Source organism: Astatotilapia calliptera, chromosome 3 (genome assembly GCF_964374335.1).
Source record: "Astatotilapia calliptera chromosome 3, fAstCal68.1, whole genome shotgun sequence".
NCBI classification, from domain to species: Eukaryota; Metazoa; Chordata; class Actinopteri; order Cichliformes; family Cichlidae; genus Astatotilapia; species Astatotilapia calliptera.
In genome coordinates this window covers 61,660,928-61,677,705 of record NC_137424.1, presented here as the reverse complement: position 1 = coordinate 61,677,705, position 16,778 = coordinate 61,660,928, and the positions used below count along the sequence as shown (strand labels likewise).

Genomic DNA, 16,778 nt, shown 5'->3' with positions numbered 1-16,778 from the left:
TCGTGTTTTGTTGTACAGTGTTATTTTTTTTACGTTGAGTTTTATTTTGTTAATGCTGTATAGTTTTCATGGTGGCTTTGGAGAGAAGTCTTCAAATAAGCCAGTGATAGAAAACCACTGGTGTCTGCCTGTGCTTCGAGGGAATTATACTTGGGTTAAGTCAGACTCCATCTACTCCATCTACAGCCGCACTTCATTGTCTGCTATACCGATGACTATGCAACCCTGTATTTGTTCATCTTTCTTGGCACCAAAGTCCCAATGTTCTGCTGACTGACAGAGATTTCTAACAAAGGCGTCGACGCTCTCACTGTGACATTGGGAATGGTGATGGAAATTCACACGCTTATGAAGCTTTTTGTGTTCATCAAACTTCTTCACCCCCACCTTATAGTAATGATCATTTTCATCTTCATCTTCATTTCAACTTCTAATTGTGAAAGTACTGAATATAGGTTCTGCCTATTTCATCATTGCAATAACCATGTATTTACTTACACATCACAATCCTCTTGGTTGAGTTTAGTAGAAACTCAGAAGCGATTAAAACACTGCTTCCACTGGTTGAGTGAAGTCCAATAAATCAGATGTATTAAACGTTGCCATCATCACTGCTACAACTACAGCTTTGAGACATGACCGTCAACTACTTCTGACACCATGTACAAAATGTCACAAGAACTTCGTGGAAGAGCAAACCAGCACTTTATTACTTTACAGTTGTCATCCACACATGTTTTCTTATACCCCATATCTATAGTCCATAAGGAATTGAATCATTAGTGGGATTCATGCACGTTTTGGTGATTTTTGTGAGAAATAGTGAACCATTGTGGTTAATCATTAGAGACATGGTGCCAGGAAGAGGTGCTCTGCTTGTTCCTAAGTAAAAACCAGTTCATCAGCAATTCTGTTCGCAGGTCAGAAATTTACATAAAAAATAGACAATACATATAGTTATAATATATAACTTGTAGTATATTATATATAAATGTACCACTTCACTGGTTAATTACATAATCACATGGAGGGGAGTACTTCAAACCATAAGCACTACCTACCTATATATATTATTTTATTAATAAAAAACATCAAGAAGTCGCAAGCAAAATGAGAACACACCGTGGTACATGTTTAAACAAGGAAGGTTTAATCATCAAAATGAATTATTAACCAAAAAGACATAACATCATTTTCTTTTTCACCCAAAAATGTCATGGCTGTGTGCGGGCAGACAGGGAGATAGGACCGAAAATGCAGCACTCTGAGGCAGACGTGAACTCAAAACACACAGCTTTATTGCTGGAGCAACGGAACAGAAACTAAACTAAACTGAGAATACAAAAATAAACTGGGCAGGCAGACGGATGGAACACACAGATAATGTAAGAGTATGACGCAACACTGAGCAAACATAAGAAACTCAAAATGCTGGGTCAACACTGACTCAGAACCGTGACAAAAAAAACACATGTGCAATGCTTTTGGGATATTAGGACCACCAGCTTTAAAGTACAACAGAAATAACATGAGCCTATATGAGACTGCTTGCTGTGTTGTTTTAAAAACAACAATGACAGCACAAAGAAATGCATTTTTGAAGATTAAATATTCAGAATTTATTTCCAGGTCTATGTTGACGAGCATAACACATTTTATTTGAATGACGAACAGGTTTTAACAACTGTTAAGCACATTGTTGTGTGCTTTTTTTTTCCAGAAGAATTTGATGTTTTGAGAGTATAAGTTAATTTTCTAATTTTACCAAGTAAACATTTCAAAAAATGTGCCAAACAGTTGTAAAACGATCTGTAATCTTTAACACTATCTGTAGTGTCTTTGTTTCTGTCTCTTATTTAAATCACTATCTTTTTCATTATTATAAAAAAATTATAATTTTAAATAAAGTTAACATGTATAAAAAGGGTGTGGAAGTAAGAAATATGTTAATAGATAATATGATCTCCGTGTGGCATATGTTAATATCATATGTTAAACTTTTTCCACGTAATTATTATCATTATCATTCTGTGGTTTCCGAATTGCTGAAACTATATTTACTCTCCTGACCTCCCCTGCCTCTTTTTGTCCATGCATTGTTGGCTCAGGCCTCCTGGCTCTGGCTCAATGCATGTAAATGACATCGGCAATCAGCAGCAGGTGTGAACAATTCTGAGTTGTTGTGTTTAACTAGTGTTGTATTTGTTGTAGTCGTGTTTAGTTGTTGCCTCCAGTTGCTTCGATCCCGTGTCATCAGTAAATCACTGTGAAAACTGGGTTTCAGTGACTGTTTAGAGTTTTACTGAAAAGTGGCTCCACAACATGATGTCAAAACTGTGTGAACAAGATAAAACGTGTTTAAGGTTTGGAAGAAGATAGACTCATTCAATGAAATATTTTAAGAATTTGAGACAATGCAAGTCTCTGTTTTGTAATCTGGCGCCCCCACAGCCGGACATGACGTCAAAGGTAAACTTCGTAAACAATAAATCCTGGAAAAACAACACTTTTCTTTCCTGTGTGATGTATGTGACCTCTCTGCTGCCGTCTCCGCTGAGTTTAGTTTCACTGTTGTGTGTAAAATAAAAGAGTGATACAGTGGAGAACAGATCTGTACTGAAACCTGTTTATTTTAAATATTAGACCATCTGAAAAGCAGGTTTGAAGCTTTGTTAAGTCAGCATGGATTTTTATGTTGCTGTTTTGTTTTTGTTTTAATTTGTTGCGCTTTGCACTTCCCAGCCACCGTAGTCCACATTAAACCGCGACCGTCGCCAGGTAACTTGGTTCCCCTTCAGCTGTTGCCTATCAGGTGAACAGGCTCTAACTTCAGGGTCAGTCGAGCTGATCGGTGGTGCCTTGAGGAAGACGTCGGCTCGTTATCTGTAAGAGAGGGTTACCAGGCGGAATACTTTGTAAAATAAATAAATAAATAAATAAATTAGGATAATTTCCTTGTCTGAAGATAATATAATGTTGATACGCGTATGCATTTGCACGAGCTGGAGACCTTTTTTTCCCTGAAGTGAAAATGATGAATCTGCGGATTCAGCATTTGGAACACGGAGAGTGGATTATGTAAAGAAATCTAACCGGTCCAGCCGCCAAAGATATGCGGAAGCTCACCTTTTGCAGCAAATGAGCGGAAACAGTATTTACTCTTTACTCTTTCTTTGATTTTGGTCATTGATCGCTGACAGGGAGCTTTCCGAAATACTGGGTTTGCAGGTATGATTCCATACGTGTGTATAATGTGCTCTGCTCGGACTTTCGAGGAGAAAAAAAAAAGATTATTTTGATTTAATTTAAAACAAGGACAGTGCTGCCTTTGTTCTGTGGGAGTGGCGCAGGTTACCACACTTGTACTTTTTTGTTCACTTTTGTTTATTATAGAAAGTTGTAAAAAATAAATACAAATACATTAGCATCATATAATCGGACCATTTCGTTTTCATAGCCTGTAAGTTAATTCAGGGACATTTAATTTCGTCACCGAATTCCTGCTGGACTTTCTCTTTTGATTTGGACGTCACGAAATACTGAATTAAGCTTTAAATAATTACGTTTTTTTTTAAATAATCCAGATGCTGCACATCTAAAATAAGACACATTTATGTAAAAACACATTTCCATAGAAGTCTGTTTTAATGTAACTGCAAATGAAAGTGAAACTAAGATGAAGCCTGTTCTGCTTCGAAGATGACGGAGTACACAATGGAAAGCAACAGGTCTTTTTTCGAGCAGTACATTCTGAATTAAATGAACGGAACTATTGCATAATTGGGTTAAAAGATTTGATGGATCCAGCCTGTTATACGTCTTTATTCGGACCGGACCATGTTGTTCACTTCTTAATGTAAAACAGTGACGTCACCTGATTTGTCTTTATGATATCATTACAGTTAGTGGGAACAGGAATACAGTTTAAGTAGTTTATCCATAGCATAGAAGAAAATTATAATAAATAATAAGTATTAAGTGTCTGTCTGTATTCTTTTTTTCCCCCAGACCTGTAGGATGCTTAATCCTTGCTTTGATGTCTTCAGTGTTTTGTACACTTGTATTGTCCTTGGTCTGATATCCTTGTGTCAAGGTAAATTATCCAGTCATTCATTTATATAAATAAAAGATAAATTGTAGATTCATGTTTTGATGCATGCTCAATCATCCAGGTAAGAAAATCCTAAATGTCCAGATAAACAGAATCAACCGTATGTTTACATACAGAAATGAATATTTAAATTTATGTATGATTAAGGGACCATCTCGAGTGTCCACTGTATAAAAATAATCAGTGACTACCATACTGCACAGCCAGACACTGGCCATCTCATAATAGTTTAACTGTACATATCAATAGCACACACCTTCCAAAAACTCATATAATGACATGCTGGGAAAAAAAAGGTTTGCAGGCTGGAAAAACTGACACTGTTTGACTTAAGTATATTTATACAGGTGTTTAGCCAGTATTAAACTTTTGATATAGTTGCTTGGCTTCATGAGTGAATGTGTTAAATCATTTGTAATAGTGATACAATAATGATTTGCAAATTACATAAAACACATATTTTATTTATTATTGAACAAAAGAAAGATTCCATCCATCCTCTGCTTATGTAACTAATGCTCACTGGGTGGCTGGAGCCTGTCCCAACTACCACAGGGCTCGAGGCAGGGTACACCCCGGACAGGTTGACAGTTTGTCAAAGGGCTAACACAAAAAGACAGACAACCACTACAAAAAACATTATTTATGTTTAAGCCCTTACCATTTTATGAAAAATATTAGCTCATTTTGAATTTGAAAGGTAATCCTGGAAAAGTAAGTATTACTAAAAAGAAACAACTGGAGGAACACTTTGCATTTAATTACATTAACTGGCAACAGGACAGTACATGACTGGGTCTAAGTCATTTTAAGAAAAAATGGACACCGTGTTCTGGACCATCTTGTTATCTCTGATTGTACAGGGCTACATTAGTGCCTATAGAATTGGCATCTTGCACATCTTGGAAAAGCATCATCAGTGGTTAAAGGTAAATACAGGTCTTATGCTCCAATCTAGATGACATGTTTTTCAGGGAAGGCCTTACATATTTTATCAAGATAATAGAAAACCACATCTTTTACAACAGCACTGCTTCATAGTAGAATAGAATATAAGTTCTTAACTGACTTGCCTGCAGTTCAGACTTTTCACCAGTTAAAAACATTTTGCACATTATAAAATGCAAAATCCAACAAAGATGATAGAAGACTGCTAAGTACCTAAAATCCTGTATCAGTCAAGAATGAGACAACATTCTCACCCAAAAGTCCAGCAACTGGTCTCCTCAGATTCCAGATGTTTACAGCTCTGCTACACAGTGGTGAACATGGCCCTATCCCAACATGTTTGAGACGTGTTGCTGTCATCACATACTTAATATTTTTCTTATAATGGTATATTTACACAGCTAAAGCATTTATATATTTTTTCTGGTTTCTACTGTGATGAAATTATTTTGTTTAATTTTTCTGTGTATGTACATTGACAGCAATTTCTCCAGATTCTCTGAATCTTTTTAAAATATTGTGTACTGTACATGATAAGATATTCTAAGTCTCCACAATTTTACGTTGTAAAACATTATCCTACAATTGTTCCACAATTTGTAGACAGTCCTTTTACAGACTGTTGAACTGCACATCTTTACTTTTGAGATACTCTGCCACACTGCGATGCTCTTTTTATACACAGTTATGTTACTGACTTGTTGCCAACTAATCTAATAACTTGAAAAATGTTCTTCCAGATGTTCTTTCTTTTTAATATCACTTACATTTCCAGCCTTTTGTTTCCTTGGTCCAATGTTTTTGTTTTCAAAATGAACTAATATTTTTCGTCAAATAGTATAATGTCTGAGGTTTACAATATTTTCTATGTTCTATTATGATTAAAATGATTTTCTGTAATTGGCAAATCATTGCATTTTATTTTTAATTACTTTTTAGAGCATGCCCGCTTTTTGGAAGCTGGGTTTGTATATCAGATCATGAAATGTCATGACTAGCAAGTAGTACTAGTATAATTTCATGGTGGCAACACATTTTTTAATATCTCTTAATTCTGATGGTAAGAGCATTAGTATTACAAATCATCTGACACATTAATTCACAAATGTTATAGTATTGAGGGACTATATCAAAGTCTGTTATTTGCTAAATAACCACTGGCTTCGGATGTTATCAGTCAATTTAGAATCTGATTTATTATGAAAATATTAAAGCATGATGAGATTTTAACTATGAAATCCTCTTCCTTATGGGTGTACACTTGACTGAACAAAATCTATGACCTGGGCCCTGTTTCAGGAAGCCGGGTTAGTGCAAACTCTGAGTAAGTATACCCTGAGTTAACGAAAACTCTGGGTTTTCGGTTTCACAAAGCGAGTTTAGATTAATCCTGAATGAGTCACTATGACGACACACTCCGTGAAGCTAACCTGCCCCGTAGCAGGTTTACTTCAACTAACCCTGACGTTCTCCGCCTCTGTGTCGGAAACCTGACAGTAGGAAGTGTCAGACATGGCGTGCCCCTTCCTTGAAGAGCCAGTAGATGTTGAAGCCCAAATTCTCCGCAGAGCTCTCCGCTGGGAGAGAGTGATTAGAGCGCGTTTGGACATTTTATCATTTCCTGAGGATTTCCTGTGTGAACGTTACCGTTTTTCAGCACAATCTATAATTTATTTGAATAACATCCTCAGGCCTAATATTGCTCATGTGACACATCGCGGACATTCTCTCAGTTCTGTACATATTATTTGTATTGCACTTTGGTTTTTTGCAAACGGGAGCTTTCTGTATAATATTGGTGACGCTGAGCACGTTTCCAAGGCTACCGTCTGTCGGGCAGTCAGGAATGTTACAGTTGCACTGAAACGTCTCCTGTACTCGTTTGTGGTGTTCCCCGGTCATAGACCCACAAGATTTATCAAAGAGGGATGCCACAAAATTGCAGGTAGCAGGATGAACAAAACTTAATTCATGATGTGGTGATACTTGAACTACTACTTACATTTTACATTTATTTTCACGGTTCCCAGGCGTGATTGGCTGTACAGATGGCACTCACATTCCAATCATTGCTCCTTCAGTAAATGAAGGAGACTATGTGAACAGGAAGTCTTTCCACAGCATTAATGTACAGGTACATAGTTCCCTGTAGCATTTCAAACTAACAAATTATTTCATTATAGTAATGGATGCTAATTTGTGTTCCCTGCACTGTGAAGATCATATGTGATGCTGCCAACATCATCACAAATGTGGAAGCCAAGTGGCCAGGCTCTGTGAGTGGTGGTGGTGGAGGACCCCCACCTGTTTTTCGGGCCTCCGCTTTTTTTCTGTTGGCTATAACGGGTCACATTTGAGCATACAGTGTAAGCAAATATGTACTTGTAATGTGCTCAGATAATTTCAATTAGTGCTTACAGAAAGAAAATTAATGTAGCCTCTAACTGCAATTGATTTACATGGGACAAACAGACCAAGCACTATGGCTCATAATACAATTACACCTTACCTGTTTGGACTATACTTTTATATTTGATTTTTACTTGCTGCCAGGAACGTTTGGGGCCTGTTGGGTTGCACTTGTGCTCACATCATCACAAAATAAAATGTATAAAATAAAAAATGAAATATAATAAAATAACGTGTTAAATGGGTGGAAATCCCTAGATCAATGTTTAAATTAACACTCACGCATTGACTCTGTCGGCTATGTTTTGCCATGCATGCTCCCTGTCTTTTGCAGCTGTGGCTGTGTTACTTTTTTTCTGCAAAATTTGCATGTTATCGGCATATGCTGCCATCAGAATGGCAAACACACACACACACACACACACACACACACACACACACACACACACACATATAATATACTAAAAACATCTTAACAGCCTTCCATATACCATGTACAAATACCTCATACACTGTTTAAAAAACTGACACAAAATGTTACTCTAAAAGTAATAAAATGCAAAGGCCAGCAACATCAACAAAGAGACAAAGTCAAGATCCAAAACAAGCAAGTATTTTTTTTTCTGGCAGGTTATGAGCAAATTTATTCATAGAAGCAACTTTAGATATTTATTTTTATATCATAGGACTCCCAAAATCTATTTCTGTTTAAAAAACTGCCTTAATGTTTTTTTCTTGTAAAATTCTTCAGTGTACTTTCGTTTCAATTAATTTCATTTCAGTTTTATTTCTACAACAACAGTTGCCTCAAGGTGCATTGTATTAAAAGGTAAAGATAACAATAATACAGAGAGATCAGAGTAAACCCCACCAATAAAATGACCCCCAATCAGCAAGCACTTTGGCAACAGTGGGAAGAAAGAATCCCCTTTTAACAGGCAGAAACCAGGTTCAGGGAGGGGTGGCCATCTGTCGTGAACAGTGTTGGTCAAGTTACTTGAAAAAAGTAATCAGTAACTAATTACAGATTACTTCCCCCAAGAAGTAATACTGTTATTTTACTGATTACTTATTTTCAAAAGTAATTAATTACTTACTTACTTAGTTACTTTTAAAAAACACGATTTACAACCTGAATAGGTGATAAAGCGATAGATCTTTCAGCCCAATTCTACTTTTTCTGCATAATCCATCATACAAAATGTAATCAAATGGAAAAGTCCCTTTTAAAAAATAATAAAAAACTAATGAAACAATAAAACTTGTTTTATTACTTTTAATCTTTTAAATTTATGCATCAAGTAAAAATTAAATTATATGCAACATTCTCTGACTTGAAGAAATTTGTTTAACATTTAAACCTATTTTCTGCACATTCCAGCACATAAAATAAAATATTTTTTTGTGTTTACACTCAGTCTTTCAAATAGATGCAAGTAAAACACAGCAGAAAATAAATAAAATCAAAGACTAGCGGTCCTGTTGCTCTATTTTCACCTGTAAACCAGGAGTAGGGTAGGCGGAGGTTTACCCTGGTGCAGGTGTGCAGTGGTCAGTTGAAGAATCCGCGAGTTTCTCTGTGAGTTTCCCATTACGTGGTAGCGCACTTGGAGCTTGCTTGGAAGTTTAGGGTTTTTATTCTCTGTAAAAAGAAATTTTCTTCCCACGCATAACGGACGCTAATGTTTTTGTCACTTTTTATGGAATCAAACTTAAAATAAGGTCAGTACTTCCACGCTTTAAACGCTGCACAGTCATACTCTCTCCCGCACTCAGCTTATTATCCATTGTTGATCTGTTGTCATGAACGTCGCACTCGCTTACGTCAATGTCATGAGACATTGTCGCAAAAAAAAAATCACGGTTTTAGTAACGCAGTAACACACGCAGTGTTATGTGGATATGTGAATTAATTCTAAACCAAACTTCATTGTCCTGTAAATTAATTCCTATATTTAAACACAAATGTAAATGCAATGTTATGTAAAAGCCTCTACACTAATATGGTTTATGTTGCCACTGTGTGGCTGTAAGTGCAGCCATGACATACTCTGATCTCAAGGTTAAGTTCTTTATTACTTTTCTCACTGGGAATAACACGATGAACTGGCCCCATCTGTGATATTTATATTATTTAATTAATAATATCCATAACTGCTTATGTTATTTTTTTAGACATTCAAAGTTACCACATTAGTTAAGTTCGCCAGTCACTGACTCACTGGAATTATACCAAACTGTTATGTGCTTACAGTAATAACAAGGTTTGTTGTTCATTTCTGTGTGAAATACAAACAGAAGCCTTTGTTGTCTCAGGTCAGTCAGAGGTGATTGGTGCAAATCAGCCAGTTGCTGCAACCATTGGTAATGACATCATTTTGCCATGTTACCTCTACCCAACCATGGATGCTTCAGACATGACTGTGGAGTGGAGTAGACCTGACCTGGACCTCAGATTAGTCCATGTGTGGCCGGAGAGACCTGAGTTACAAAATCCATCCTACAAGGGCAGAACATCTCTGTTTATTAATGAAATGAAACATGGAGAACTTTCTCTGAAGATCTCCAGAGTAAAACCGTCTGATGAGGGAAAATACAGATGCTTTGTTCCAGACCTGCGTAAAGACTCTAATGTTCAACTTGTTGTTAGTAAGTGGATGTCTAAGTTATTTAGCTTCTTCTATTAAGAACAATTCATTTACTATTAAACATCAGCTAACATTGGCTAACATTAGCCAAAAGAATAGAAAACTCTGAAACTCAGAGTTGATAAGAATTGAACCATGAAGTTACCTGAAAAAGCCAAAATCTGTCTCCATAACACACACCTCAGACGCTAGTAGCAGAGAGAAAGATAAAGACAATATTTCAATTTCCATGACAATTTTCATGGCAAGCAATTGGTACATATCACAAAAACATTTGTTTATGCTGAGAAATAATCTCTCTATTCTCCAGTATTCTCTGGTAGTAGTGTCCAGTATTACAAATATTACAACAAAGTAAACAAGCCTTATCATTCATTAAGTTACACAACTCATTATCAGTTAGGAAAAGATTGAAGTCAGAACTATGTTCAAAGTCCACCAGCTGTGAAGTGAGACAAGCCTCTTTTTCCAGGTGCCGTCTCCTCACCTGTTATCAGCTTTGCAGGCCTCAATAAAACCATCAGTGGAGTGGTGTTACAGTGTGAGTCTGCAGGCTGGTATCCAGAGCCTGAGCTGCTGTGGTTGGACGCTGAGGGAAACCTCCTCTCTGCTGGACCTACAGAGACCCTCAGAGGTCCTGATGACCTCTATACTGTCAGCAGCAGAGTGACTGTGGAGAAGAGACACAGCAACAACATCACCTGCAGAGTCCAACAGAGGAACACCAACCAGAGCAGAGAGACACACATACATGTTCCAGGTAAATCGAATGTTTTATTTAATGGTGTGAATTAAATTTTTGTGAATTGGGGGACTGAGGGGGGGGGGGGGGGGGGGGGGACAACGAGCAATGGCAAGTGCGTAAGAGAGGTGACAGAGGAGGATGCTGGGATGGGGAGAGATGGACACATATGATTTGGTGACCCATAAAGGTCTGAGAGAAGAAGTGTTAAAGATATGAATCAAAGAATGATATACTAATATATACAGTGGGGCAAAAAAGTATTTATGTATAATATATATTGTAAACAATGAATTATGAATTGTTTTATTAATTTCAGATGATTTCTTCTTGGTCAGTCCTTCTGGTCCACCCAGTCGTCCAATCAGTAATCCAAATGTCACTGTTGCCTCGGCTGTCAGTGTTGCTGTTGTTCTTCTTCTAATTGGTGCAGTTTTCTTTGTATGGAAGTGGAGAAGAGGCAAATTCAGTAAGTCATTGTTTTCTCTAAATGATGAATAATTGTTTTAACCTCGTAAATAATAATAATAATTAATATTATTTCTCATATAATCAATCAATCTATCAAGAAATGATTTTATGTGTTACTTCTAAAAATATTTCTGAGTCCAGTGTGAAAGATTTAAAGGGATCTATTAGCACAAAAATCACCTGAAGAGTAGAATTGTTGTCTTCTGCTCATCATTGTTTATTAGTAGAGAAACTCAAAATCCACCAACATTTCTAGTGTATTGTATTTTTTGGCTGTAAGAATGTATTTTGGCTTGAATGAATGAATGAATGAAATAAAAGAAAAAACATATTCAGAAACTGTCACCAACTAGGAACCCACAGGACGCAAACTTTCCCCCCAAAAAATCAATGTACTCCCAGTGCCGGTCCCATATTTTCATACTGGATCTGTTGAGGCTTGGATTAACAACAAGTATCTCCAGAGCTGTTGATAAACAGGATGCTCATGGAAACAGTGCTACTGTTGGTTAAAGACAAAGGGAGAGGAGGGAGACGGCATGAGAGAGGGAATATTTTAGATATCAGTCTCATGACAACGTGTTATATTGGGGTGATTTGGTACTATGAGGTCATTAAGATAGATGGAGCCAAAAAGTTCAAGAATATAGATGACTACTCATGTGTGGTGTCCAGTGTTGGGAAGGTTACTTTAAAAATGTATTCCACTACAGATTACAGAATACATGCCCCAAACAGTATTTTGTAATGTATTCTGTTACGTTACTCAATGAGAGTAACGTAACAGAATACTTTGGATTAATCATGCTTTTTACAACTACATGCATGTACTATGGCTGTGTGATTTATTACTATTACTGAAGGATACTCGCCATACCAATACCAACTAGATTTTTAAATCTTAATATAAAATGAGTAAGAGTAGGGTGGACATTAGGTAAGACTGGCCTTTTTGGAGTGATCCCGTATATAAAACTATTCCACGCGTATATAAAACAGGTCTGCGGCGCCGAACCGTAGTAAACGGACCTCTGGCTAATACGTCGGGTTCATGTCGGGCTCGTAGCCGAAAACTAGCTTTACTTTGTTGTCTGGGTCAACTTTGCTAGCGAGAGACAGAAAGAGGCGTTGAAAGGCTGCAGTCGAGTCTTAATAGCTTAGTTACAACTGGGCTACACTGAACATGAGGCTACATTCTTTAGGGCTGTGCCTGTAACACATGTGGTGTGTTACAGGCCTTCATATTGAATACGTTTTTGAACAATCACTTTCAAAAATATTTCTTCAGGTCAGTATGTGGGCCGGAAGTAGAGGTGACATGGGCTGTGAGATTGAGACACAGACATTAGAGCCTCTTAATGAATGTTTTGTTTGGTTTCCACGATGTGGAAATACCAAAAATAGAGAGGGCATAGATTAACATATGAAACTGGAAAATACCGCCGTGTAATCCATTTATTTCAACAGAGTAACTGTATTCTGAATACCACCTTTTTAAACGGTAACTGTAGCGGAATACAGTTACTCATTTTGTGTATTTTAAATATGTAACGGTGGTACATGTATTGCGTTACTCCCCAACACTGGTGATGTCTGTCGCTGTTTCTGTGCATCCGCAAGGCAAACAGTCGGTTGTAATCTGTAAATTCACCACTAGATGGCACCAAATCTCAATCACTGCTCATTTATTGAGGTTGCTTCAAATACTTTAATGTGTTATTTATTTATTTTTTCTCACTTTTACCCATTTACAAAAAAACAACAAGAACTTTGTTTCATATTGTTCTTCATCCATTTCTCCTGCTTCTTTTATTTAACAGAAAAAAAGAAGAGTGAGGAGGACGGAGCTGAACAGGCCAGGAAGAAAAACACGATCAGCCCTAAAAACAGTGGGATGCAGGTGGTGGAAGAACAAGGCAAACCACTCATGACAGGAAGAGAAGAAGAAGATGATGTGGGCAACAGTGAAGAGAAAAACTTTAAATCGGAAAGAGAAACACAACAAGATGTTCATGAGACAGAAACGGAGCAAGGAAGGGACACTGAGAGTCCACAAGAAAGGAGAATAAATGCATCTACTGTTAATGACAAAGAGTCTTTGATTAAGATGGAACACCAAACACAGGATATGACAGGAAGCGACGAAAAGGGTGATGTGAACAACAGTGGAAAGAAAAAGAGACAAAAGAAAATGGTCATGAAAAAAACCAAAAAGAAACCGAGCAAAGACGTGGACACTGACAGTTCAGAAACAAAAACATCTGCTGTGACTAAAACTGAGCCTCAGTTTAAAATGAAACAAGAAACACATGAAGAACAGAGCAGGAGAGGAAGACATGAAACACATAATGTGGACACCAGAGAGCAGAGAAATAAAGATGGAGAAACACAACAAAATCAGCCTGTGACAGAAACAGTTCAAATAAGGGACACTGACAGGCCAGAAGAAAAGAGAATAAATCCATTAACTGTTAGTGACAAAGAGTCTTTGATTACAGTAGAACAAAAAACACAAGACATGACAGGAAGAGAAGAACAGAAAAAAGAGACACAACAAAATGATCATGATAAAAAACAAAAAACAAAAAAAACTAAGCAAAGGAGCAACACTGACAGTCCAGGAACAAAAACATCTGCTGTGACTGTGAATGAGCCTCAGTTTGAAGAGCAGAGCAGGAGAGGAAGACATGAAACACATAATGTGGACACCAGAGAGCAGATAAATAAAGATGACATAAAAACACAGAGGACAGGGAGGGACAGGATAAATCAGTTTATTATGACTGAAAAAGTGTCTCAATCTACAACAGAACAAGAAACAGATGAAGAAAAGGAGATGCCAGGAAGGGGAATGAAAGCTGAGGTGGCTGAAAGTGAAAGAGAGAAACAGATGCAAGCAGGAAAAACTGATTTAGGATTTCAGTTTTCAGCATTTACAGAAGAACATAAAGAGGAGCCCATGCCATTAGGAGAAGAAAAGTCCTTTAATTTTTCTTTTCATCTGAGCAGTGATCAGGAACCATGGAGAGAAAAAGAGACACAACAGAGAGAGGAAAACCAGAGGAAGCTTCAATCAGAGACACGAAGGGAAAGAAAGAAAAATGAGAGAGAACTGAAAATAAGGAAAGACAATAAAAACCAATATCGCACAGAAAAAAAAACAGAGAGGAAGAATCAAAGAACAAAAAATTGTCCACAAGAAAGACAGGAGGAGGAGCTGATGGAGGTCGACACCCAGAGCAGAAAACCACATGGGGTCTGCACACTGCCAGTCAAGGAAGAGAAAATGCAAGCAAGGAAGCATCAGAATTCCCAAAAGGTAAAAGAGAACAAACAAAATTATCAGTTTATGGACGTTGACAATTTTCCTCACAGTCGATGTACTACAACATCACAATCGTATGAACCCATGCAATGGACCAAAGATCAGCAGATGCTGCCAGTTCAAACAGAACCACAAGAATGTCGGAAAGAAAACGATGAAGATCTGATGGAGGTTGAAGAATATTCAGAAGAACATAAAGAGGAGACCATGCTTCTAGGAGAAGAAAAGTCCGTTAATTTTTCTTTTCATCTGAGCAGTGATCAGGAACCATGGAGAGAAAAAGAGACACAACAAGAACAGCTTGTAGAAAAAAGACAGATGGAGAGAAATGTGGACATGAAAGAGTCAGACACCGAGAAACAGAGAGCAGAGGAAAACAGTGGTGAAGTAAACAATCTATATTCTGTGTTTGTGGCACAGAAGGAGACACAGAGAGAAAAACTGGAGGCAGAACAACAGAGAGAGGAAAACCAGAGGAGGCTTCAATCAGAGACACGAAGGGAAAGAAAGAAAGATGAGAGAGAACTGAAAATAAGGAAAGACAATAAAAACCAACCAGAGGAACAGAGGGGTCAGACAGAAAGCATGATTTCATCAGTCCAAGTTCCACTGGATACACATCTGAAAATACAAGGACAAAACCACAAGAAACAACCAGAGGAAACATGTCAACAGAGCCCAGAACAAATCAGAGAGCAGCCAGAGAAACTGAGAGGAGCAGAGAGGAAAGAAGGAGCTCAGGGAAAGGAGCTGGAGGTTAATGAAGGGCTCAGATCTGAGGAAACAAAGAAGAAGGACAAGGAGAGAGAAAAACTACAACTCCCACATGAAGGAGAGCTGCAGGCGGAGCAACAAGTGAACGTAAATGAAAAACAGCAGCTGGAAGAATCTGTCAGTCTCACAGAGAGAGGAGTCTGTGTGGAAGAAAAACAGGAGGAGGAGCCGATGCAACGAACATGTGATGATCAAAAGAATAACCAGAGTAGACATCGTCCAAATGCACTGAAACTGAATGAGGTCTGCACACTGCCAGTCAAGAAACAGAAAGTTGAGGAAGAAAGAAGAGCAAGCAAGCATCAGAATTTTAAAAAGCCAAAAAAGTATGTGAAAAAACAAAATGATGATCATATGAATGTTCATGATGCAGCTCACAGTCAATATGCTGCAACATCACAATCGTATGAACCCATGCAATGGACCAAAGATCAGCAGAAGCTGCCAGTTCAAACAGAACCACAAGAATGTCTGAAAGAAAACGATGAAGATCAGATGGAGGTTGAATAATATTCAGAAGAACATAAAGAGGAGCCCATGCCATTAGGAGAAGAAAAGTCCGTTAATTTTTCTTTTCATCTGAGCAGTGATCAGGAACCATGGAGAGAAAAAGAGACACAACAAGAGCAGCTTGTAGAAAAAAGACAGATGGAGATAAATGTGGACATGAAAGAGTCAGACACCGAGAAAAAGAGAGCAGAGGAAAACAGTGGTGAAGTAAACAATCTTTATTCTGTGTTTGTGGCACAGAAGGAGACACAGAGAGAAAAACTGGAGGCAGAACAACAGAGAGAGGAAAACCAGCAGGATCAGATGGAGGTGGATTAACATTCAGGAACAAAAGAGCAGCTGGTTTTAGCTCAAACTCAAAACCTCTGCTGCAAAGAGAAAGTCAATTTGAAGGTTATGTGACTTGGAAATATTCAACTTTAAAATTAATTTATTTCATGTTGATATTTTTTTGAATAAATATATCTGCTAATGCATCAAAACATATTTAAAGATAATATGTCTTCTGTTCATATCATATTCTTCAGTTCTGCATGTACTCTGTGATTTTCTCTCCACATTTTACCTTTAAAATCTATCTACTTCACCTTGTTTGGTATCATTCTTTTCAGCACAACCTCATGTGTCTGAATTTACAGTTATTTTTTCGTTTTGACATACTGTATTAACACAATTGATCTAAAATCAGACAAAAAACATACAATCTGAGTAGAAAATGTTATATTTTTACTGTAACAGCAACAAACATGTTTAATGAATCATATTTCATAACTTTAAATGCAAATATAAATTGTCAATTTGCACAAGTTTTGCAAACAACAAAGTTATTTGCATCCATTT

At 37.3% G+C, this 16,778-nt stretch overlaps 1 protein-coding gene and 1 long non-coding RNA gene across 2 annotated transcripts; one reads left to right on the top strand and one right to left on the bottom strand.

Moving 5' to 3' along the window:
- The first annotated feature begins 2,237 nt into the window (after positions 1-2,237).
- LOC113028465 (uncharacterized) lies at positions 2,238-16,523 on the top strand. Its single transcript, XM_080293282.1, has 6 exons — positions 2,238-3,228; positions 4,009-4,093; positions 9,785-10,117; positions 10,589-10,876; positions 11,178-11,327; positions 13,150-16,523. The coding sequence occupies exons 2-6, from the start codon at positions 4,018-4,020 to the stop codon at positions 15,936-15,938; spliced, it is 3,636 nt and encodes a 1,211-aa protein (XP_080149408.1). The 5' UTR covers positions 2,238-3,228; positions 4,009-4,017; the 3' UTR covers positions 15,939-16,523.
- LOC145422048 (uncharacterized) lies at positions 9,526-10,709 on the bottom strand. Its single transcript, XR_013903431.1, has 3 exons — positions 10,604-10,709; positions 10,262-10,304; positions 9,526-9,968 (listed from the first exon to the last, which is right to left on the bottom strand). It is a non-coding gene; the product is annotated as an uncharacterized LOC145422048 (long non-coding RNA).
- Positions 16,524-16,778: the final 255 nt, after the last annotated feature.